The 25,697-nt window shown below is 45.6% G+C and overlaps 1 protein-coding gene across 2 annotated transcripts; it reads left to right on the top strand.

Annotated features, from left to right (window-relative positions):
* The first annotated feature begins 2,958 nt into the window (after positions 1-2,958).
* LOC144138398 (uncharacterized) lies at positions 2,959-19,804 on the top strand. 2 transcript variants are annotated; one of them, XM_077670662.1, is made up of 6 exons: positions 2,959-3,158; positions 3,414-3,510; positions 7,811-7,926; positions 12,637-12,693; positions 12,815-12,859; positions 19,588-19,804. In XM_077670662.1, the coding sequence occupies exons 1-6, from the start codon at positions 3,104-3,106 to the stop codon at positions 19,656-19,658; spliced, it is 441 nt and encodes a 146-aa protein (XP_077526788.1). In that variant the 5' UTR covers positions 2,959-3,103; the 3' UTR covers positions 19,659-19,804. The 2 variants fall into 2 exon arrangements, with proteins under 2 accessions (XP_077526788.1, XP_077526787.1); XM_077670661.1 differs by having other exon boundaries at positions 2,969-3,242.
* The last annotated feature ends 5,893 nt before the right edge of the window (positions 19,805-25,697 follow it).

The raw sequence follows: 25,697 nt of genomic DNA, 5'->3' as shown, positions 1-25,697 counted from the left end.
ATTTCATTCCCGCGAGGCTTAAAACTTGACAGCTAGCAGAATAAAAGCAAAATTTAAAAAAAGTGAGACAGAACAACCGTTTTTCAATAGCTTAAGGTTCTTTATTGCGTGGACACTGTGAAAAACTTCCTTCCGCTCAGACTGTGTGAAACCCACCAGGTGAAGGCCACACCCTCCTTCAAGTAAATAGGAAGGCCGGCCTGTTTTGCCGAATGAACTTTGTTCTGTTGTAATTTCACGTTCTCACGTTAGTTTGAAATGCCACAAGGAGACAGATAAGGGCTACCTCGATCGTTTATAGTGGGTTCGAAGCCCACAACAATGCGGATTTTATCTAGGATTGTTGTGCGAGTCAGATTTCCAATTTATTAGAGCTGATTTTTATAACGAATGTCGGATATAACTAACTACTTTACTGGCCTGATACTGCTTCGGTATAACAAGGTTCGACTGTAATGCAAAAACCTTTCAAATAATTCTCAGTATTAAAGAGTGCTTGCATCACTATAAGGTTTTGTTGTGGGGGTGCAGAACCAGGTTTCTGCCAAATGACTTTTCCAATTCCCCAACTTGAGATTTTCCTTGACTACGTAAGTTAAGTTTTCTTAATGAGAATACTAATTCAATTTAAGAAGGGTAGAACGTATTTCAGGGTGAACTCAGGCTATTGATGTTCCATAACATAGAACATAGCAATAAGCGTATGTACTACAAGAAAAATATACTTTCAGTGCTTGAGTGTGTGTAGATTTTTTTTTTCAGTCTGAAGTTGTGCTTTACTTATTAATTTTTTTAAGTTAATTAAAACAGAGTGGATACTACTACTTTTTTTTCTTGCCCAAGGGTACTGGACTGAGGCGAACCCACCCCACCAAGTGACGGTTCAACCACCACCGTTTGCTCTATTAAATGTTTATTCTCTCTCTCTCTCTCTCTCTGTTGGTTTATTTTTTACTTTCTCCGAAGTTTCAACTGCCAGTTAAAGCATAAAGTGCCTGCTACTGGGGATAATGATGCTATAAAAGCTTGAGGCAGTAATGATGGAAAGGAACTGGCTATTGAGGGCATCGCTGCGACCTTTATCATTGTGTTTTGTTGTAAAATAAGTGATGTTCCAAAATACTAAATGAACGACATAACATTTGTTTAAATTGTGGGGGCAGTTTATTTCACCATCGTTTGAATGCGCTCAAACAATGTTTATTATTATTATTATTATTTTAGCAATTAAACGAGGCTTCCTTGCCCAGTGTTGTTGTCATAAAAGAAAGCCAACCCGAAGGCAGCTCTTTGAAAGCGTCAAACTTGGCGCTACCAAGTGACGTCACCAAGGGCTATCATGTGACATTATGACGTCGTAGTTTCAAACGGTGCCGCAAATGCTCTACCGATTTTTGCGGACAAAAAATACCTAAATTATAAACGTAAGTATTAAACAAAACCCCTGCATGTGTGTGTATGTGTAATATGTATAGTATGCACATCGCGGTGGTCCGCAGTAAAAAAAAATAAATTGCCGGCCGAGCGCGGGCCTCGCGACGACGGCCCAGCGTCCCCTGCGCACGTTTGCCAAGCCAAGCATACCCACTTTGGGAGATTGGCCAAGATTGCGGTGACCGCCGCCATAGGAGGACGGTGAGTAAACTTTGTTTAGGCGAGCCTTATGTGCTGATACTTAGGCACCCGCCTGGTGGGCAGTTAAAAAAACCAATGAAATGTCGAGCGCTCATGTGTGCGTGGCTCGCGGCGACTGCCCAGCGTCTCCGGTGCACGTTTATCAAGCCAAGCTACCCATTTAGAAAGATAGGAAAAAAAAAATCCAGCGTTCGCCGTAATCGTGGCAACACTTGCTCGGAACGAGAAAAAGATGTCATAGCGTACGCCCCTCCAAGGTGATGTCCAATTATTACCCCTTCCAAAAAAATTAAGGAAGCTCAAACTTAGAGCCACATAGAGTAAAGGTCGTTGCGGCAGTGAAGAAGAAGCAAGTCGGCTGTAATCGTGGACCTAAACCTTCGCTACCTACGGCGGCATAAACTCGGATCCGACGGGTTTATCCAGAATTTCGATTTTGGGGGAGTGTCGAGGTCCTACTGTCCTCCTCGGGGAGTGTTGGGGGGATGTTGCGGGAGTGCGTTATAAATCCCTGGGCAGGGTGCTGGTGGTTGTGGAATCTTTTTGGGGGAGAGAAGAAGGGGAAGGGGGGGGGGGGGCGCAACCACCGCCGCATTTCGCGCCCGCCAGTGGGCGCCACCAATCGCGCACGTGCACTTCGTGACGTACGCCACGGTGTTTACGTCACGATAAAGCCGGTCGTGGTTTGCATACAGGGAGAGGTCCATTCAACTCAGACATATGCTTGCGCTTGAAAACTTTTCATGTGCAAGTAATGAAATGTTTCTCTTAAGTATACCTGCCTACTTATCCTGAGGATACGTCGCACCTTCTTCAGCCGTCCCAGGAGCGATACGGCTTGCATTGTGAAGTGAGGACCGCAGTGAAGCCCTTACGAAAGTTTGAACAACCAAACCGCGCGCGCAAATACGTTGACGTCAGGCAATTACGCCATAGCTGTAGCAGCCTCTTTGGCACCACATGTTAGATTGGAGGAAAAAGGGAGGAAAGACGTCACCCCCGAGATTGACGTCAGCTCTGTTCGCTGCGAAAGCAACGCTGATTCGCAAGAAGGCCAAACAACCAAAGTTTACAATAGTATTTACGCAATACAGGTAACTAGATAGGTTTAATTTAGTTTTACATTATTTTTTTAAAAAAGAACTTATTGCCAGTGGAAGTTTTTAGCTGGTATCAGTGATGAGCTGACACTAGGGCCTTCTTTTACCGGAGAAGTGTTGACCCTCGCGTTTATCCTCGCAAATTTGGCCGCCGAGCCGCGCGTGCGCCGGAAGAGCGTTTAAATTTCGCTTTTAGTTTTTCCCGTGAGCTGTCGCCACCGTCGCGCTCCCCTCGAGGCTCTTCAACTGGGCCGCTCGGTAAACAGCTGGGCGCAGGGAGCCGTGCAGGGGGAAGGTGGTGGCAGCGTGATTTAACATCGACGCAACTTTTTTTTTTAAACCCATTGGCCCGTTTTTTTGAGTGAGGAATGTATACTGTCTCCAAAGGACCGCACCATGTATTCTCCAAGTCACGCATCATAGGTACGTATCGGTCGGCCCGTGTCGACGGAACGGAAAGTCCTTCGCGGAAGACACAGCAGAAAAATCCAGACTCCCGTGCTGCACGTGAGTTAGTTCGAGAACGCACGGACGGTTCGGGCGTGTGACCGCTGCGCGTCCCACGTGGAACGGACGGACGCGGATACGGCGGCGGTCATTCACACGTTGCGCCTCGTTTTCAACGCGCGTATCGGTCACGAGATGGAAAATTATCTCTTTCTTTCGTTGTCTACGCAGGGGCGCCGCCGAAACTGGCCAATTCTGAGACGGCGGCCAGTCGGAAAGCGACCAGTACGAACGGATTTTATCACAACGGCGACGCCGAAGAGATCAGGTAAGACGAAGTCTCTTGGATCTAGGAAGCGCTTCTACGTCCGCGTTTACTTTGTAATTTGGGCCCTCGAGTGCTTCGATCGGGGGTCGAAAACTCGGTCCCGATGAGATCGTGTGACGCGTGAGCAGCGTCTTAACCCGAACTATAGATGGGTGAACTGCGAGTCGTCGGACGTCCTTTGACTGTCTGAGTCGTGTGCACTCTCTTTGAAATCTAGAGCAGCATTTGAAGATCTCTGGGGGATTTAAACTCGTGCAACGTGACGATGGTTCTCGCGATTTTACAATTTCTGACAGTTATGTCTGCAAACAACGATGAAAATTCTTGATAAAAATGTTAGACACTTTTATGCATTCTCTGTGGTGCGGTAGTTTGCATGCCGTTCTTGTTGCGTAACAGCATAAGGACTTTGCTGTTCAAGGTAACCTGTTATATACCACATAAAAGGATAAAAGGTGCATATGCGACCATGGGAATGGTTCACAGTTGCTTTGTCTCCTATAGCACATTCGTTGAATTGGAGCATGTACAATGAAAAGGAATGCTTCATGCATCAATTCAGCGTATGCAAATTTAAGCCAAAGTAATTCATGCAGTCAGGCGCATTGGTGGTTAGTCCATACTAAGGTCGACGTCGGGTTCAACGATAAACATCTTTTTTTCTTTTCTCCTAATTCCACCTAGTTTGAGATGAACTGAACCAGAACAGCATCTTCTACTCTTCCAGAAGACAATACCCTACATAAACATTTGCACCGTATGCCTTTTATCACAACCTTTCACATATTGGAACTTAAAACAGTAAAGACCATCTACTTCTCAACTTTTGAAGTCAACCATGGTCAATACTAATCCCATTGTAAGCAACAATGAGTTTTGTAGGGTCTGGGCACATTTTCTGGTGCTTAGACTGACCCAATAGACTGGTTAACACCGAAGTACTTTGTGCTGTTGAGCCCAAGGACGTGGGCCTGATCCGGGCCGTGATGGCTGCTTTCCAGACGAAGGCGACAAGCAAAAACGCCCGTATATCGAGATTTCGGCGCATGTTAAAGTTCCCCAGGCAATCGAAATTTATCCAGAGCACGCCACATAGACCAAGTGTAGCTTCGGCTCATTAAACCCCGAAATTTGAAAACTGGAATACTGGTGGCACCATGCAGAAGCCAGTAATTTATAAAGCACAGGCTGCCGAGCACTCGCTTTTCTTCCCTCAGCCAATATAACAGTACGATGATTTCTTGTTCCCATTTATATAAGTGTGGTAACATTTGTAGGCACACCCTACGCACACGTGTCCCTGTAGTTTGTAACCGCGTGCCTGTTAGTCACTCCCGGCATATGCCCTTTTGATCAAGTAAGTAGTAAAAAGCAGAGCTGGGATTCTGGTAAAGTTGTGTGAGGAGCAGATCACTTGGATCCCACTTTTTATGAACTTGATTGATTGTAGGGTTTGACGTGCTGACGCAACGCAGGCGATGAGGCGCGCTGTAGTGGAGGGCTCCGGGTTAATTTTGACCACCTGGGGATCTTAAACGTATGCCGAAATCGCGTACACACAGGTGTTTTCGCTTTTCGCCTCCATCAGAGAAGCGGCCGCCGCGGCCGGGAATCGAACCCCTGAACTCGTGTTCAGCAGCACAGCGCCTTAGCCACTGAGCCACAGCAGCGGGTATTTTTATGAACTTGTTGATGCAGAACAGGGTTGGGTAGATAAAGACTTTCCTGATCTTTCACAGAGTGAAAGCGAGAAATTCTTTTCCGGAAACAGGAGTAAATTTGCCGAATCTTGTTTGTGGCTGCAGTGTACACCCTCCCAAAGTTTTAACGTATCACGGGAGCGACAACCGATGGGCTGTCGATGCCTTATCATGGTCTTCAGTAGCGAAATAGGCGAGGGTACACGCACGCGCATGAAACCATCTGCTGTAGGAGTGTCGTCTGCTACTCTTCTTAGGGCAAAACACCCCCCCCTGTTCTTATGTGTGGAGGCCCATTTGGCCAGCCAGCAAAGGCAGTCAAGCAGCATAAACCTTTCTGCTGCACGTGCCGGGCAAGTGACCTGAAAAAAAAAAAAAAATCAAACGCGTATCAAAGATGCGCATGTGCTTCAAATAACCTGGTTTCTCGTATACAATGTTCTGGCAATACCTTGGCAGGGAGTATATCGCTCTCGAGGAAACAGCGTATCAGACGATGCTCACAAAAGACAGGGCTTTTTGTGCATGCGCATACTCTCGCCTGTTTCACCGGTGGATACCGTGATTAGGCGCTGACATGCTGATCCGTCGTCGCTCCCGTGATGTTGTTAAAAATTTGGGAGGGTGTACAGTTAGAAATGTGCAACTCTTTACTTGACTAATCAGTGGAAGTAAGGAGCTTCAGTTTACATGTAATGCTCGGGGGGGTGGGGAAGCTACCGTAAAATACCAAGCAAGTCCCCCCTTTGATGTGGGGATAGGATATGGAATTTTGGGGTGGGGGCTCTTGTTCAGAACTGCCCCAGAATTCAGAATGGTGCCGCAAAATTGTTGACCCCCCCCGCCCCCCTCCACCCCATAAAAAGAAAAAATAATGCAGTGCATTGGAGAATGTAACCGTGAAGCCCTTCTTAGCTCAGCCAGTGTTAGCAATACACACAGTGTTCTTTCTCGCCAACCACAATGTTGGCCCTGTTAGCACGATAATCCATTCTAACGATAATCTGGTCATCAGTTAAGATATTGAACTAAATGTACTAGTGGCGTGTTTGGTGGGCATCCCCGGCAGAGCGAAAGGCCTTTGAGAAATCCTCTGGTCTCTTCTGGCTTTTGCTAAGGGCATGGCACATTGTAATGCCAAACCGCTGTTTCCATCGCTTGATGTACTGGTTCGACGCAACAAAATTGCCGAGCTTCAAGCCACGTGTTATGTTAACAGCTTCTTCAGACAGAAGCCTGCTACACACAGCACACCCTGCGCTTCTTTCTCATTCAAGAAACTCAAAAAGAGTGCCATCCACTTCTTCACTGAGCGCCAGCACTCTGTTGCTCAACTTTGGCTGCAGCTTTGCCTTGCCAAATTTCTGCTGCAGCAAACACTCATACTTTTTGTCCAATTCGCATATCCTCTTTCGATCTATACCGAAGAGACAAAATGTAAGGTGCGTGTTTTGTGTTGTTGTTTTTTCGACATGGCGATGCCGTTCCACAACTTCTTCTTTTTTTTTTTTTTTTAAGTGTATACGAAGGCCTGTCACTGACCACCGTGGTCACAAAGTCACAAGCACACTCGGCCTGCACGGAATTTCTTGGATTGGATTTTGGATGAGTCTAGATCGCAGCCAGAAGTTTCTGGGGGGTTTCGGTTTTGCAGGCTCAGCAACACATTACAACAACACAGACTGAATGCCATGGTGCAGACAATGCAAGTGTATATATAAACTCAGCCTGTAGCGCTAAAATCACAAAGGCGGTAAGTGCTCGAGGGATTTCACTTTAGATTACACGTTTCTTGTCGTAAAAATGCATCTAAATCTGCTAAACAGACTAATAAATCAAGCTATACATACCAGACGTTAATTGTAATGAGTAATTAGGGAATGCGTATGACTGTTAAGTGTCTGTTATGGTTCCACATCGATACCTATCATTGCTCAAAATCGCAGGTAACTCTTTTTCAACTATAAATAAGTATTTTGCAAATGTAACCCGCAAGTCTCAAATATTTTGCACGCACTTATTTTTTGTGAGGTAGTGGGCAGGACAAGCAGGAAACATCCAAAACAACAACTCCTTCCATGTCTGTCTTGTTGCAGCTACACTCGTGGTACTTGATTAACCCTAACCTAAATCGAGTGCAACAGAATGTCCTCTACCGAGTAGACCTCACAGTAGGAGTGATGGGAGAAGTGTCTCACCGTTAAACCGCCACGTCTGAGACAAACCAGCCAAACTTTAATTTTATTTTCTCTTATTCAAGTAATTAGAAAATTGTACATCGGTGGACTTGATCCAAGGGCGGGGTTTATGAAAGGCACCTCAAGGCTTAAACCTGAAGTCTGGAGCCCCAGATGCGGCAGCTCCTTCCCTGCCCTCCCAATCAGCTCATGGTGATGGGCTGGTAGAAGCTGCCTCCCATTTGTGGATAAAAGTGTAATGTGTAATTTTAGTTGTTTTCCCCTAAACATACCCATGGACATGGCTAGGCAGGGGACTGGAGTCTTATCGCAAGTAGTTCCGCACATGTAGAACACGTTCTTTGCCCTTGCAAAGAGCGTTTTGTTGCTGACGTGAGTGGTTTTGTTCCACTCGAACCGCAGGGGACCAAAGCCCGTTTTCTACCAGGTAAACAGCCGGCGACTACACTCGCCATCGCACAGACGCCAGGAGTCCATCACACCCCAGCACGAGGAGTTGGCCCAGTACCTCAGCGACTGTGAGTGTCCACGCAGTCCCCTTCCTTTGTTGTTGTTGTCTTTTCCCCTCTTTTCCCCCTCCTTTTCAAAACTAAGTGAAAGGTGTGTTTAACATTCCGAGGCATTTCCAATAGAGTGGGGGGGGGTGAAAAGAAGGATATATTATGCTCCTTAACGAGCACTACAGAGGAGAGCTTTGCTAGTAGTAGGGCCTGCTCCACCAGATGGGAATGACAACAGCAAAACATCAAAAGAAAGGGACTAAAACAAATGTTGCACAGGTTCCTTATGTCTCCTGACATACTTTGAACGCGAAAGATTGGCGATATGTATTAACTCCTTTACAGCTTCATTGTATTTCCATCTCTTTTTCCACTTTCGTTTTTTTTTTCTTTTTTTGTCTTTAGTAGCAAGTTACCCTGACCAAGTTAGCACAGGACCGGGATAATTGGAGATTAATGGGAGAGGCCTTTGCCCTGCAGTGGGCGTAGATAGGATGATGATGGTGGTGGTGGTGATGACTTTGACCAGCTTCTTCACTTCTGCTCACGTGATGTCACGTTAAGTTGCCACGTGGTTTGCTCTGTTCAACAGCGTTTACATTTCCGATTCGTATAGTTTTCGGGAATCTTGTGAAGCAGCCACATTAACCCCTCAGAGCTCCCGATGCTTGAACAACCCCCCAAGTGGGTATGTGTCAAAAAAAAAAAAGGAAAAATGACGAAAACAATGACGAATATTTTTCTTATTTTCTTCTCCTTCCTACTCCTCCTCTTTCTTCTTTTTCTTCTTCTTCTTTCTTTATTTATTTCTTTCTTCCCCTTTTTTTGGTTTTATTTTAATAATGACTAATTTTCACACTCTATTCCTCAAACACAAGAAGAAAAAAGCTTCCAAATTTTTCTAATTTTCCTCGAGTAATGTACCTAGTCAGTAATCTCCTTCGGTTTAACGACTGATGTTTGGCCGATCCTTTAATTGGGTATGCGCCAGTAATATAAGGAACAACAACAACAAACCCGGATGCTTCGTAGGTGTTATAGAGACGGGAGGGGGGGAAGAGAGTCAAGCCAATCAATTATTATTACAGTTAAACCTGTTGTCGTCATCCCCTCCCCCCCGCCTTTCAGATAGTGCAGTGGTAGCACATTTTCAAATAGTGCAGTGGTAGCACATCAAATTGCTACTGTGTAGACCTATGTTCAAATCTCATCGATGACGTGTTTATTTCTTTACTACTTGCGTAGCAGCCATTTTTTTTGACTAGACAACGACAATGGTTTTTCGCAGAATGGGCGCTTAAGGCTTTCGCCTGGAATGCAAAGACGAGGAAAATGCTTCAGAGAAGAGAAATAAAGAGATATTAGCAAAATAACAAGAGAAGGAATAGTAAGCACTACAGCACATTGTGTAATGAAATGTGACATGGCACTTTTGGCACAACTAGAGGTGTTCTTCCAGTCTGTAGTTTTGTAGAAATCTAGTTTCTAAAGTTGAATCTCTAAAGTTGATTCCGCGTTGTTAGGCGGGGGCCTAAGAAAATAACCAAACAGAGGGAAAAAAGAGAATTTCCAAAGCAAAGGCAGGGGAGTTGCTTGCACAGTTACAATTCTCGTGGTATAAATTCCTCAAGCCTCACACAAGTCGCTTACGATTTTTGTTTCAAGTACTTATAAAATAGCTTTATTTGCTCATTGTAATGCAATGCAATATCACTGTAGTGTAGTCTGGCCTTTGTGTTCTTGAAAAGTGCATGAGTGCTTGAGGACTGCCTTGCTGAAAGGATCAGAATTTGAGCGAGTAAATGTCACATTTTAAATTGCACTGTAAAACAAACAGCGCAGGACAGAGAATAACAACTAGATTCTATACTCGCAACATTTGTCAAACCCTAGAGCACGTGTCCCTGGGCTGGCTATGCTTAATAACACTTAATTACACCTCACTAAAACACTACAGCACGCTCTAAAGATTTTTGCAAGCTCAGCGTCATTGGCATCCTCTTGTTTCAAATGACAGCATAGCCTAGTTTGGAAAATCGGCTTTATTTTGTTGACGAATGGGAAACCAGTGAGAACAGGACACAAAACACAAGGAGAGATGAGACAAACACAACGAGAGAGAGAGAGAGAGCGATCTTTAATGAAGACTGGCGATGTTAGCTGGGCTAAAATGCCTAACTTGCTACACCAGTTGATGACATGATGAAGATGATGGCGATGATGTTCAAGAACTTGATGTGCACAGAAACGGCGAGTTATTCACAACGACTGGTCTAGACCTGCGTGTTGCGGGTACTCTAGCAGAGCTTTGGCAGCCCGTGAAGCACGTTTGGGACAAGCCCATTGTCCTAAAACGTGCTTTAGCTGCATTTCCACGGAAAGCGGCAGTCCCAAAGCCACTGCGAGGGACACAGTTTGAGCCCTGAATCGAGCACATTCACAGAGCAGGTGCTGCAGGGTTTCTCGCACATCACAGTGTGGACAGAGTGGCGACGTAGCTTGTTTCACCGTAAAGAGGAAGTTGCACGTGTATGCAGCATTCAACCGCATGCGATGTAGAATTGCTTATACCCGCTTGGAGAGTCCTGGTGGCATTTTGAACTTGCAGTTGGGATCAATGAAAGATAGCGGCGTATAGGCACGTAATACGAGATTAGACAAGACAGACAAACAGGACAGACAGACTTACGAGACAAATGCAGCGTTGTGTTTGTCTCATCTCTCCATGTGTTTTGCGTCCTGTTTTCGCTGATTTCCCATCCGTCAATATGTACCAACTGGCCCAGCGAACTGCACTTCTTCAGTTTATTTCGATATTTTTTTATTTATAGGGGGCTTCTTGTTTAAAAAAAAAAAAACAGAGAGCACAGGTGAGAGGTTGGCAGAGCTCAGGAGTCGAGGTTTAGAGCCCCATCCAAAAGCCTTCTTCACAGGTCATAAGAAGGTATCTATTGCGTCAGCAAACGACTCTTCAGGTCTTTTGAGGACTGAACGGTCGTTTGAACAATCAAACAGTCTGAAAGCACTCAGAGCCAGTCTGAGAGCGTCCAAGCTATCAGGTAGATAAGGAGAGGGGGCAAAGGAGTTTGTTTGTGTGCCTTCTGCCAGGTGCGGTGAGGACTATGGTAATGATGATGATAATGAAATTGTTTGATAGTGGAGTAGCTGACAGTTAAAGACTCTCAGTTGGTGAGACGGAGGGTTGGAAGAGGAGGCCACTACCATCCTTCGGCCCTGCCTTTTTATGATAAGGAGTACCTGCCACGGAATTTTTGTTTTTTTTTCTTCCATGGGTGCCTAAGAGCCCTATAATTACAGTAAAAGCTCGTTAATTCGAACTTGAAGGGGTCTATAAAATTGTTCGAGTTAAGCCGAGTTTGAATTAGCGACGAGCGTTAGAATGAATGGAAATCGCGCCACACTGCGCGACCAGAACACAAAGAAGCCACCTCTGGACTCGTTATCGAGAATTGGGCGGAACTACACGTTTGCGGCAGGTGATTTCGTAAATAATGTTTCGTAAATAATTACGGCATGTGCCGGAGCACTGGCGCCGGTGGTGCGGCACCCTCTGTAGAAGCAAATAAGCTGTTGTAGGGGCGTAGCGCGTGCGCCACGCTGTTGTTTTTCTGTTTTGCTATTTTGCATTTCTAGTATATTTTGGTTTGGCTTGGATTTGCAACACATTGTAGTCACTCTGGGCCGACTTATTCTACGTGGAGTGATGGAAACCAGGGGATCAAAGTTCGAATTAACCGATCTGGGTACTGACGCGTTCGTGTTATCGGGAGTTTTTCCCCCAATGAAGTTCGAATTAATGAACTTTTACTGTATGGTATGGCACATTAGATGGTTGCCTGCAGTATAAACAATTTACAGCCTCATTTATATGTGCTGGTTCTAGTTTTGTGAAACAAAGACCAAGGCACCTGCCATGACAGGACGGTGCTCTTGACATCACTCTTGTTGTCACACCACAGCTGGTCTGGACATGCGTGCTAGAGTGAGCGAACGCATTCTGACCCGGTTGTGCTCTCACGCGGACGGGCAGCATGACGTCAGTCTCAAAACGGTGCCTTGACAATGCAAAGCAGCGCACGCCAACAGCAGCCAGCGCCTTGGCTATGCCACAGGAGCCCTGACGTGGGCAGTTTGGGGCGAGACACATAACAAGTCACTCAACATGTCATGCTGATGCCAATGTTGAAAGGGCAACCTTTCTGAGCTTTCTCGTGCATGCAGAGTTTGAAATTAATTTAAATTTGATTCGATTCACGGCCGCGGCAGCCGCTTTTCTGATTGAGGCGAAAAGTGAAAACGCCTGTGTGTTGGAGATTTCGGCACACGTTACAGGTCCCCATATTGTCAAAATTAATCCAGAGCCCTCCACTACGGCGCGCCTCATCGCCTGTGTAGCGTCGGCGCGTTAAAACTCCACAGTCCAATCAAATCAAAATTTAAATTTGAGTAGTTTTTCTATATTTCTTGCTTTTTCGACTAAAAATGTCTTCTTGTCCGGAACGAAACTGAGTGAGACGCTAAAGGCTAGTTCTTTAAAAGTGAACAAAGTTGTAATTTGTCTTCATGGCCACGTAACACTGCTGCATGTCTAATGACACGCACACATGTGCACAGAAAAGAACTCCTAAGATTACCACAGAGACTTCAACCTGCTCGTTCAAAAGATAAGATATACTAAGTGCCGGTGTTTTGTTGTTGTTTTCGCAGCGTGGAACATGGTTCGCCGGGAGTACGAGCATGCCACACAACAGTCACAAAACTCCGGTGAGTATTTATCCCGGTGGTTGTTTGTTGCATCAGCCGCTGCTTCCGTTCAACAAGCTAGTATAACTGCTGCAATGCGCTGAGCCTCTCAAAACGAGGAATTGTTTCTCTCTCATTGCAGCACCACACGTCGTGTATAAAAAGGTCCAGCCATCTCGAACACCCGGTAAGCCTGATGTTTCACTGTTATTTTTTGAGAAACGTGAAATCAGGGAAATAGAGAGGGGAGGATTAAACTTACAAACAAGCACCACGATTAGCCTTTACCAGTAATAAAGACAAATTCTGACTCTTCAAAAAGTGTCTCCCTACTGTGCACACTTGCATTTTGCAATCGCCTTCGCCGTTCGATTTGTGTGGTTGCTGTCAAAATTGAGACTTGAATGTCGCATAAATACAGCAAAACCTCGTTACAAGAGACACTGTCACAAGAGAGACTTGGTTATAAGAGACATTTGAATGAAAGAGGTTTGGTTGGTTTTCCCATGTTTGCTATCTTAGCAACATTGCCTACAAGAGACCTTGGTTACAAGAGACACGTTTTTTGGTTCCCTTGAGTGTCTCATGTAACGAGGTTTTACTGTACACGTGTTCTTATTAAAGAGGTTATTCTGGGCTACTGAACCACCCTCGCCTTGAGAGGAACACTAAAAGAAGAGTTGGCTTACATCAGTAGGTTGTAGTGCCAAAAGTACAAATACACCACCTGCAGTTGCAGCAGCAATTATTTAAAGCGGTATGCCGAAAGTGTGGAAACTGGTATTGCCACCCCATTCGCTTTTCCGCACTGCAATTTGCGGCATCGGAAACTATATGACTACTGATATAGGATGGGCAGAGCTCTTTCAGGCATCTGTTAGGAGGAACAGTCGGGTAAAAATAGAAAAAGGAATGTAGAAACTTAAACATTTGGCCGTGTATTGGCTCACTTTGCTGCAAATCTCTTAAAAAGATTATGCTCTTTTGCCGCCCCTGCCATGTAAATGCCTCTCTTCCCTTTCCTGCCAACCTCTCATGCTCTTCCCCGCTGATTTCGACGATCCTCCCACGATAAACACAGTGGAAGTTTGCTCAGGTCAATTCAATTTTGCCGCATTTCACTGCTCGCGGCATCTACTGGAACATTTTGTTTTAAACTTGGAGCACTGACACAAGGGGGCGCCATCACCACTTTTTGTATTTTAGGTCAAAAATATTTTTTGCAGGGTGCGTTTTCTTTTTCTCTTTTTTTGGTCGAGTGGTGGTGTATTTTTAATTAGAAGAACAGTGCACAGATCACTTATGTGTTGGTGTCTTGCCTCAAATATGTGTAATGTTTTCTTTTTGCTCAACAATGTTGACAAGTATGAACATTGCCACCAGCTTGAGTAGTGCAGAAGTGCTTTGCTTATACAAACGTCTCATTCACGGGTTCTTTCAACTTTTGAGTGGATGGCTGAATCGATGGAGAGATAGGCAGAACAAAATTTTCGGGTTTAAGTAGCCCAAGAAAGACTATCATGTTTAAAACGTTTGGCAGCTTTGAGTCGAGTCAGTGTTATTGATGGGGTAGCCTTACTAACTCACTCAGCGGTCTTTGTTTCAGTTTTGATTTCGGTAAGATGTTTTGCAAGTGTAGAAGAAAGGTTCATGAAGGTGTATGTGAGCGCAACTGTGCATTCTTACTGCCGGCATCCATATGTATATGGCAAACGGTGGCCAAAACAAGATTATACTAGTGAGAGCGGCGAAACAACAAAGCTGGGATGCTGGCTTACTGTTCATACTTTCTGCACCTTTTCATAGATGGCAGCAGCTCATTTGGGACGCACCGTGGTTATACGCTGTGAAAAAAGATGGTTATACACTGAAAAAAAAATGAAAGGGAAACAGAAGGACAAAATGTTCTCTTTAGTTCTTTATTTCTAAACAAATAATGCACAGCTTGTCTTCGAAATAAACAACAAAGGCACTAAGAAAGCTGTGACCTATCCTCTAAGACGAGAAGCTCATCAGCCTTGAGAGACCCCTTTTTAAAGCCTTGTGTAGTCTTGGCAAATATTTTACAAGTAAAGCTGTTTAAAGAACCATTTGTCTGATAGAAGGCAGTCGCCATCCTAGACTCCCCCCACCCCTTTTTTTTTCTTGTATATATATTTTAATACCTTGTGCGGGGATTGCAACTTGGCAAGCCTAAGTTGCGCTCTCAGGCTGTTAAAAGTTTTTTGTTTCCTTGTTTACAGAACTTTCTTCCACTTTTCAGAGCAATTATATATTATTTTACTGTATTAAATTGGAGCGGTGTTTTCCACAGATATCTCTTAACAGTCGAAGGAAGCAAGCAGACAAAAAAAATTTAGCACAATGGCCTTGCAGCGTAGTGTAGGCATTGTATGCCACCCAGTGAAATGTGCGGTGACAATAACCAACCATTCTGCCTTGTTATCAGCGTTCCACAGGGCGCTAAAATGTGTTATGCCCGCTTAGCCTCGCTTTGTCCAGTGGGAACTGGCCAATTGACCACTCAAAGTCGTGGGCAGTTGCGTTTGATTTAGAATCTGGGAGCGCGCCTTTTCTTCTCTCACCTCTCAGTTTTCGTGTCAGTACAGAGGCTTCCGCTGACAAAAACCATTAAAGGTGTGTACGCTGATACCACGAACAGAGTCATTAGTGCTACCTGCTGGTACTGTTACCCACAGGGGTAATTTAATAAGGAAAAAATAACCACCACAGGCCTAAAGTTCTTTTCAAGTGACAGGATTTTGCTTATCTGAGACAGAGTTCGTCCTTCTTACACTTTTCACCCCACCATTAGCTGTCTTCGAAATGTATGTGTGGGGACGATGCAGATGCAGTTAAGTGTTGTTACAGCGAAATGGGGTATGACAAAATTGTGGATATAAAAAAGTAGTTGTAGTTTTCTCATTGTATTGTTGGTAGTGCGTGTAGACAAGGGTTACAACCAATCAGTACATTAATGAATCTATTCCAGCAACCCTTTCAGCTTCTTTGTAACAGGGTTTTGCTGGAGTTGAGTAACAGATTGTTGCGGAGGAGGTAAGAAAACGAGAGAACACAGGAAAAATACTTGCAGCTGCTATTTAACCTTGTACACTGCTGTTGTGCAGTGTTGCCTTTAGTGCACATTACGAAAAGGAAGAGAAAACAGAAAAAAAAAAGTCTAAATGCATGTGTTTACGCTGCTTCAAGAGAAACCAGATAAGATGAGTGACGTAAGACGTTCTTGTTTATTTCACAGCGGTTGTGCTCAAGAACCTGCCCTTCTTATCTTATCATGTCCTTACTGATAAGCAGAACAAGGTTCAGGGAAGGTAGACCAGTGCATGTGTCCTTGTGGCGTTGTGTCAGCGCTGCCTAAAGAATTTGCATCCACATTTTTTGCATACTCGTGGTATTTAATGTCTAACTGAGCAGATGTCACAACCACAATCAGTGGCCTGAGCTCTATGTGCCTAATGTGTGTTGCTTTACCTCATTGCCGACCTTACTGGGTTAATTGCATCACCTAATCCGGCAGACTAGAATCACTGGGACTGAAGGGTTAACCTTGTTGAGGAATAACTCCTTTATTTACTTTCTTTTTTCACCAAAAATTGTGACTGTTAATATTTTCCTTCAAATGTCTGTTTTTTTTTTCTAAGTTTTGTATTTTAATTAAGAAATTTATTATTTTTTTAATCTGCTGTCGGTGGAAACGCTACCCACTGGTTTGTTTTCTCATTACTTGAAAAGTGTTTGTGTTGGTGTATGAAGTATAGAGGATTCTATTTACCTGCCAATGCTATCTTTTTGTTTACGTGTTAAATGTGCACTGAGTTGAAACCTAGTCAAGTTAGGCCATGCGAACTTGATGTTCTCCATTAAGGTTCCTTTTGAAATGTTTTTGTGCTTCTAGAGTTTTTTTTTTCTTTGATTTTTATTGCCCCCCCCCTACAATGTATTCTTACCCTGAGGGCACAAAAAATAAATAAATAAAATTTAACAGGCAGGGCAGTGGCTTTCTCGTGAAAATGAATGATCATACTAGGTTGTTCAGGCTTGCCATTCCAACTTCGGGAATGGAAAGAAAGCCTTCAAAAGTTTTACGGCTTGTGAGTGGTGACACATGAGTTCACGAGAGAGGGGACCAAGGAAGGGCGTCTAAAAATTGGCAAGCCTCTTTGTTCTGCCGAACAGCACGCCAGCACGATGCTCAAAATGTTACACAGGATTTCTCATGATTTTGAGCGAGGAGCAGAATTGTTACCCCCCCTTTTTCATTGCTCCAGCAATGCTTCTGTGATTGAAAGGAGGAACAGTAGAAAAGAGTGGAAGAGGGAGAAACGGCAGAGCGAGAGCAAATGATCAGGCGGATGCACGTGTCACTTTGTTGGTGGTACAGCCTTAGCGAACAAACCCTTGATTCTAAGCGCTTTAACCCACCTTTGCAAGAAAGGGGGACTGTGAAAAGAAAATACAAGTTTGGTGCAGTAAACGGACCACTTGGTCCCAATACCAATGATGGAAACTTTACTGCAAATTTCACACAAATAATCGAGATATTCAAGAAAGCAGATGAAGCAGTGCTGACTCCCCAGGCACTTTTTGGCGATTTCTCTATAGGGTTGCCACCTTCCCCCGAAAAAAGGAATCAGCCCTTAAAGCAGGGGGGGAGGGGTAATTTGTGCTAAAAAGCGCCTTTTTTCTTTTTACATGCAATGCCAGTCATTGTAGCGTATCCCAGAGAGAAATCAACATAACGTTTTTACCGACAGTGACTCAGATTTTGGTTATTGCTCTGAATGCGCTGCACTAAAAAGTAACGGCACATACGTCGGCCATTAAAAGCTCTTATTCACATCTGAATCCACCAAACGAAGGTTAAAAAGTATGCAATGCATCTAGCAAAACGTATTTGCTATTTAGTTACGCATACACACGCAATACTATGCAATACACCAACAATGGAGAACGACAAAAGGCAAAATTCTATATGCCCGCCTTCTCCTGCGGAACTTGAATGTCTACAGTCAAGTCCACTTCGATACCGTTGATAACAATATATCGGATATAACGATGAACAGCTATGGCACCGGCAACTTTTGTATTCTTTCTATGGTAAAATAAACCGCTTATTACAATGCTCCAGTGCAACGATATCGGATATAACAATTGAATCCGGTTATATTGTGCACCAAAAGTGCAACAGTGATGACTCTAACGACGCGGTTGCGCAGCCTACTCAGGTAGTGTCTTCTTAGGAGGCCCAATGCGTGACACTGTCCCTCTGGGACTTAGTTTCTGCAAAGGACATTTGCCTCAGCTAGGTGAAGCACCTACAGATGCTCTTGGAAAAGATTTGCGCTAGCTTCACATGCGGCAAACAAAGGTGACCGACTGTGGCTTCTGTTCCTCAAATTAGTAGCAGTAACGACCTTGCTGGCATGCGAATAAAATGTTTTGGGCTCTGTTCCGTCTTTTTATTTTGCAACCCGCTTATAACAATTATCGGTTATAACGATGAGATTTCTTTGGCACTTGGATATTGTTATAAGTGGACTAGACTGTATTAAGAATAAGACTTTACCTCTCCGTTGAGCTGCTTGTTTTCTCTCGCTATCCTGGCAGCGGCGTTTTGTTGGGTTGTCACCCCCTTGGTCTGCCTCCCATCTCAGGGAGCGCACTCGCCCGCTTACGTTTCCTGCTTACGTGTCTTTGCGCAGCTTGTTGGTGCATATTTATAGTCGTGGTTGTTGAATTGACGCTTATAAAACGCCCCCCACAAATAATTGTGGCACGATTGCCGAAAACCCGGCCAGTGACAGCTGGTTTTAGGTGGGGACTGGCAGCCAGCCCGGTGTCTAAAAAACTGGTCGGGCCCGTCGCAAACCGGACAGGTGGCAAACCCAATTTTCCCACGGCGTCATAGAATCTCGTTAGTGTGATCAGCCACCACTGCCAAGAAGCAGGATTGAATGATTGTAGTGGGGCCTCCAGTTTCGTTTGATCACATCACTTGAATGCTAATATGCAGTTAACGCAACTGCGTTTTTTAAGGGCTGCCCACAACACATCTCTCCTGCTCATATTGCGTCACTGTGGAGCGAAAATTGGAAGTTTTTCGATTATTCCTGAATTTTTCGGTTACAAGAACACCTTTCGTGGCTAGAGTAGAGTGAGTTACCCAAGGTTAGTTCTTTCGAATTGAAGAGCGTTGTGTTTCGTCTTCATGGCCCTTTAAAAAAATCACAGCTGTTAGCATTAAATCTTTTAAGTGCAGAGCACCTTAGGGGCTCGCCTTGTCATTGTAGCTCGCTCGCTGGACTCAAGAGAGCCACACGGCGTTCTGTTGTAGTGGCTGTCGTTGCAGCGCAACCCAGAGGCTTCGAAAACCAAGCGGTTTATGTAGTCATAAGCGTTCAAAATTCGTGAAACGCTGGCACTTGTCATACATCTCCCGGTTGTTTAGCGCAAAGAAAACTGCAGGTACTTGCGGCAGAATATACGTAATTAACTGGTAATAAAATGTCGGTTCATTTAGTTTGGAATGCTTGTTGGGTTGGTTTTCGCGATAGTAAGCGAAAAAAAGTGGCAGTGCAACGCCGGCACGTGCAGGAGGAAAAGCAAGCACAAAAAGAGCAGAACTTCCGCTGGTGCAGTTTCAGGCAGGGGGCACATGAGCACTGCGGAGGTGGGAAATTTGAATAGCATTGGGTGGTAGCAGTGAGCGGATAGCGACGCTACAGCCCATTATGGCGAATCACTGCTCTGCAGTTCCGACAGCTTTCGCATTGAGTGGAATGGATTTTGCATCTAAGCACCCTTGGTCATTGGCTGCAGTGAAGTGTGGGTCACAACAGAACCACCATGCAAACAACGTGTGATCCTCATTCACCCATCCCTTGTCACACGCAGACTTCGAGCCATGCAACTTTGAGAGGATCTGGGCGGACCACCACTACTGGAGCATCGTGCAGTCAGCCTGATCGATGAGCTCAGAACAACCGCAAGGCCAGCTCCGCCCCCTCCCTTCCTCCCTCCCTCCCTTGACACGCCGCAGTCACCACAAACAACAACCTGGATTGGTGACTGACCACAGCCCACCTCTCCCCCTCCCCTCCTGCCCTTCCGATGCCACCAGTGTTCGCCGCAACCACACCCTCCTCTCCCTCCTCCCCCCACAGTCCAGCACAGCCACAGCCGCCTGTGAAAACGTCGGGACTGGCGCTGCTAGTTCCGAGCACCTTACTGTGGCAGCTCTGTAAGATACATTAGGTATTAATAAATTGTTACAGCGCTTTCTAGGAACCGTGGCTCTCCCTTGTTGCTGTATTTTGGTGCTGCCTGCTTTGAGGCAGGCAGCAGTTCTTCCGGCAAAACAAAGCCTTTGAAGGTCATTGTTAACGCTGGACTATGTACAGTTGAGATCACAGTTGAGGGCTAATTTTTCTTTTAACTAAAGGACTTGGTAAGAATGTATAGTATAAAGGTGGATGATGGATGGATGTTTGCACACGCAAATGTGGAAATATTAAGACATTGCTACCTCCTGTTGTACCCTGGCCCTCACCAAAGGAATCGCAGAGACAAAGTGCAGGTTTTTATCACTCAGGAGATTCCCCATGTCTGGATAAGTGTTGTACTGATTTGAACTCGCACTTCTAACAGTTAAGCTGGATAATATAAAGAAACGGGTGGAAGAGTAGTGACTCGCTATACTCGGGTACAACTTAAGAACGCAACGGCAACAGAAGTTGCCACTGTGCCTCATCACCGCAGCTGGACGTTACTCTGCGCGGTGCAAGTAGTGCGCGACTTAGAATATTTTGAACATGGCACGAGCCAATTCCGTAATTTTTTAGGCTTAATATGCTTAAAACTACTGCAGCGACGACAAACAAACTACGCGAGGAAAGGCAGACGATATCGCGCATTCATAGCAATCCCCTTTCAAAACTTGTGCGCCCGTTGGCATCCAGGTCCGTCGCTTAGGCGGAGTGATACCGTACATGAGCTATTGTCGTTCTTAACTTGTTCCCGAGTATAGTCGCTTTCATGCACCGCCCTTGTCACGTCACAGAGACTAGTCTGTCTAATCAGGAGCTGCCGCCGAAATCTACCACCAGCAAGGGCGATTGTGGTGACACCCCTGGTTCCACTTCTTCGCACCATTTGAATGCCAGCATGGTGGTAACGCAATTAATTTAACTAAGCAGGTCATCGCTAATTAATAAAAAGTGACTGAGCATGACGTACAACGCATGCAACTCGTTTTAAAATGTATAGTTAAACCTGGATGTAACGAACCTCTGTACATATGTAACGAATTCCTGGATTTAACGAAGTTTTTCGTTTCCCGTTTGCCAGTGCCATTGAAACCGATGTGTTTGCTACCTCTATGTAACATGGCGACGGTTAGCCTTGATGTAACGAATTCGCTACACTAGAGGCATTTTTTTTACTTGAACTGGCTGCACTGGTGCAAGCAATGCAGCATATGTTCATTTTTTTACTAATTAATATCCTCAGTAGCACTCTGCACTGTTCTGCACGGCACTGCAGCTGGAGATATGCACTGATTAAGCAACCTTTTCCCGCACCGCAAACTACCGTGCGTTTCCAGTGTGATTGTGGTGTCGATTAGGTGCTAGGCCCGCCTGTCGGTGTGTAGTCGCGAGTCTCCATTGCTTTCTGAGGTGTAGGTTCGTCGGTGATGAATGTCTGCGCCAGAAAACGAAAAGTTTGGTCTTTTCGAGGCAAGCTCACAGTTTCAGGTGCCGTCTCCGCCGGCGAAAAAGATGAACGTTGTCGTCCGGTGCAGTATCCCAGCTAGCGCTCTCAAAAAGTTTTGAGTGCGGCAAAGAGCATGAAGTTCGCGAAAAGGTACCTTTTCAGAATACGTTTGTTCTTTGACACTGGTTAGGGCACCAAAGAGTGTTGTCAAAAGGCAAAACTGATGCGTTACGTTTGCGAATGCAGGGGTAAGTGACCTTGATTCTTTGTAGTGCCGTGTGCTGTCTAACTTCGTGGGAAAGCAAAAGGCGCAAAGCACGCATTCTTTTTCTTTGTGGAATAAATTCTTAAAGGGAAAGTTGGCTATACCTGATGTTTAGTATTTTGATTTAGTTTCTGTTTCATTTATGGGAGTCTTAACTCGAAACCTACATGTAACGAAAAATTCCGAGTTTTTATCAACTTCGTTACATCCAGGTTTAACCGTACATAAAATGGCCTCAAGCCACTCGTGCATCATTTCCAGTGATAATAAAACAGCAGGCCATTGCATCCACCCATGGATCATGGCTGTGCAAAGCTATAATCATTGCACGGATGACTGGTAGCTAACAGTGATGTCCTTCTTGCGGGTACTATGGTTTCATCCACCTTCTTACTGAGGTTGGCAGTGGGTTGAGGAGCAGGATCTTTGCACTGTTCCTTCATTTTGTTCTTCAATAGAGTAAGAAGTGTATAAAGATGCATAATTGCACAACAGTTCCTTGTGGAGGAAGCAGAGAATGTCATCGTCATCCCTGAGCTAAGGAGCAGGGGTGGTATTCTCGAGTTTTGTCCCTTTTGCGTCCCTTTCAAAAGTGTCCCTTTTGGCAAGCCCTGATTGGCTAAAAGCAAACAACCGGAAGTGACGTAACACAAGCGCGGCAAACCTACTGCCAACGCTTATTGCTTAGCCGGAAGTACGTCACGAGGAAGGGGCGCAAAAGGGACGTTTTTAAAAGGGGCAGTTACGAGAATACCGCCTCAGGTTTGTAGTTCTGTTACACAGTCTGAAAAAGGGGCACTCCTATCAATCAGCACTAGTGCTTGCGGTGATCCCAAGGTGGGTATTTCTATTAGAGTCATGGGTGTTCTTGCTGAAGAATTGCACTGCAGTTGCAAACATGTTGCTGGAAACAAAAGCTTGGAGCTGTGTGCAGTTCACTTCACAAAAGGGCTGACACTTGTTGGCACACTACGTTGTTTCGGACCTCAAAGACCATGCCCGTGATACGGGAATTTATTGGCCACCTCTGTAGTCATAGGAGTGTTATTGATCGATGTGGAGAAAAAGGTGGGGTGAACTGCAGGAAAAAAGGTGAAGTTTCAGTTCTCAAAATGTCTGCAGGTGAGACAGTGAGGATCATGCCGAAACCAACTCCGTATTCATTGGGGCATTAACCATTTTAGCTCCTCACTGCTGCTAGCCCTTCGTAACTGCCCTAAACAAATTGTGCTACAAAGTTCAGTCCCAAGACCAATCCTTCCTAAGCTTCGAAATTTTAGAAGCTGAAGTAGCCTCTATATGGTCTTCCAGAGGCGTTCAGGTGTGAATTGTAGAATTTCCTTGTGCAAAAACACCTGTGGAATTAGCTGCTTGCAGTGCTGTCACCTACACGGCTCTCACAGTTCAAATTCCCCGTCTATCAGCGAAGTTTGCCATAAAAGTAGTTCATCAACACCATAGCGACCGGAGCCAATGCCCCCGTGATAAGAAGGTAGGACATTTTTAGCCGACCTAGTCAGCCCCGCCATGCTATTGGCTAGACGTGCCTTGTTTTATATCCCGCATCATCACATTTCCTGGCAATTTTTAAACTTGGCTAGTCACGTCAACAAGTAGATTCCTAGTTATGGCTCTGCAAGGACGCTTCATTCTTAGTTTAGGAGGAGTAGTCAGGAAAACCTGAGTAGGTAAGGCTCACAACTGCGTTCCCGTCTGTTTTGCGCTTGCGCTCGCGTCGTTTGACACCCTTTGTTTGCTTCGCAAACTGTTACGAGAAAGTTTCGCCTTTCTTCAGTGGCGTTTTTTCGCGGAGCTACAACGTTTTCGCGAAGTCCGATCGAGGAACTGCCTGTGAAGGATGTTTCACTGCAAGCACACACATTGTCGGGAAAAGCCAACTTCATTAGTGTGTGCATGATGGCACATTGAGAGAAAGATGGCGTCGGCATTGCCTTTAGCAGCGAAACAGCACCCTTCGTAGCAGTGAAACGGCACCTTAATTCCCATTAACTGTGGCGCGTTCCATATCGCATGCGTAGCGCGGCGGCGGCTGTTTGCTGCCGCTCTCCTCGCGTCAAGCCTTGCACTATACGGCTGCTTTCGCTACCCTCACCCAGCGCAGCTGTCACCAAGAAGGCAGCGTTTAATTAGACAACGCCAACAAGTTGCCAGAAAACGCGTGGCATTGAATTAAACGTTAAGCTTTCGCTTTCATGACTCATAAAAGATGCTTTGATGTCCTCGGAATGATTTTAACAATATCTGTCTAACAAATCTACACTACAGACGGGATGCGTGCCTTGTGTGCTATTCTAGAGGTCGCTGGAATCGACATCAAACCTCGAGCAGCGACGGCGTAGACAATCGGCAATTAGGAAGTGCGATTGATTGATTGTGAGGTCCAACGCGCCGAAAATACGCTCGGGCTATGAGGCGCGCCGTAGTGGAGGGCTCCGCCGAATTCTGGACACACGTTTTCGCTTTTCGCCACCATCAGAAAGCGGCCACCGCGGCTGGGCTCGAACCCGCGTCCTCGGGCCCAGCAGCACAACGCCTTAGTTACTGAGCCCCCGGTCCCCGCGGCGGGTAATTGGGAACAATGAATGGCACATTGTCGATCTTACAATGATGGCTCCATACGCAGATCTCTCCTTACATTTAGACGGCTTTAGATAAACGGGTTTGGATTCGCGCTCGAATAGACTCGATCAATCAATTATGCTCTTATCACAGCGGGTAACAACGTGATTGAGCTCGCACGGCATTTTCTTTCTTGCATATGTCAGTAAGAACAAAACTGGAGCACTTCAGGGCTGAACATGAACGGTACAAATTCAACAGCGAGTTCCCAGTCAGCTCACGCGTCTGGATTACTGAAATTCTTCCACGCAACGCGCTCCCATCTCGTATATATACGTCATCCAAGCCCGAAACGCGGGCAGCGTGTTTGCGCGGCGCAGAAAAAAACGTTCGGGTCGTCGACGGCGCTGTACGTCTTTGCGCAAGGGCGCTTCGTCGTTTTTTCCTGGCCTACTGAGCGCGCGCTACATTTTTTTTTCACGCTTCGGCGTCTTCCTCTAGGACGCGATATTGGAGCGGCAAAAGTCCTAACGGGACGATTGCCTCCACCGATAGTAATTCGGGGACTCCCGGGCCTCAGCTCGATCTCCTTTTCTAACCGGCCTGCGCACCGTCCTTGCACAATTCGCCTGGGACGTGGTGGATTTCCTCAGTCACGAATCGCGGGTTGCCGCAACACAAGCATTTCTCTATCCGCTTGCGTGGTTTTGATGAAATCGGCAAAGCGCGTGATGCTTTCTTGCGAACGGACGCCGCCATTGCTGCTTCGGCGGTTTATCGTCTGCTCGGCAGCTGTGCGTCGTCTGCTACGGATGCGTCGTCGCGTATGGCGCCGAAAACGTGACCGCCGAAATACGCGCCAATCGATTAACCCGCGCGAACCTTCGCAGTCTTCGGGAAAACCGGAATATGCGTTAGCGGCGTGGTAAATGACGAAAAAAAAGCTGGTATTACGAGTGGACAGCCTTGGGGTTGACAGCCTTGCGCAGGACAGGCCCGAGGCGATCGCTAAGGACTGGAAAGTCGGCGTCGCTGGATAACGCACAGTGCAACTGTGGGATATTTGGCGTCGAACGGACCTGGGACGGCTAGTTAGCGAAAACTATTCCTCAGTTTTCGCGCACGGGTTCAGCCCGCTGCTTGTATTCACTTTCGCTACAAGGAGTTGCGTTTGTAGAGACAAACGGAGTACCGAAGTAGGTTAACGCTGAATAATTGTGGTAAGACTGACAACTGGACGGGCCCATTTCACTGTCAATTTTTACACCCTGTGTAGCTTCCTTTTACGTCGTTAGTGACCTAACAGTCTTCACTCTTCATTGCTTGAAAACAACACTGAAATTTCTTCGCAGGTGCGAACCTTTTGATTGATTGATTGATTGATTGATTGATTGATTGATTGATTGATTGATTGATTGATTGATTGATTGATTGATTGATTGATTGA

Source organism: Haemaphysalis longicornis, unplaced genomic scaffold (assembly GCF_048455015.1).
Source record: "Haemaphysalis longicornis isolate Haplotype H1 unplaced genomic scaffold, Haemaphysalis longicornis Haplotype H1 scaffold_5, whole genome shotgun sequence".
In the NCBI taxonomy this organism is placed as follows: Eukaryota; Metazoa; Arthropoda; class Arachnida; order Ixodida; family Ixodidae; genus Haemaphysalis; species Haemaphysalis longicornis.
Note: the sequence above shows the minus strand (reverse complement) of the source record. Positions and strands in the feature narration are given on the sequence as shown.

What these genes read in the sequence shown, in the direction of transcription:
- LOC144138398 (XM_077670661.1), top strand. Translation starts at nt 3,104, where the DNA reads ATGTATACTGTCTCCAAAGGACCGCACCATGTATTCTCCAAGTCACGC. An exon ending in TCCAGACTCCCGTGCTGCAC is followed by an intron (nt 3,243 to 3,413) that starts GTGAGTTAGTTC and finishes TTGTCTACGCAG; the next exon opens with GGGCGCCGCCGAAACTGGCC. An exon ending in GGCCCAGTACCTCAGCGACT is followed by an intron (nt 7,927 to 12,636) that starts GTGAGTGTCCAC and finishes TTGTTTTCGCAG; the next exon opens with CGTGGAACATGGTTCGCCGG.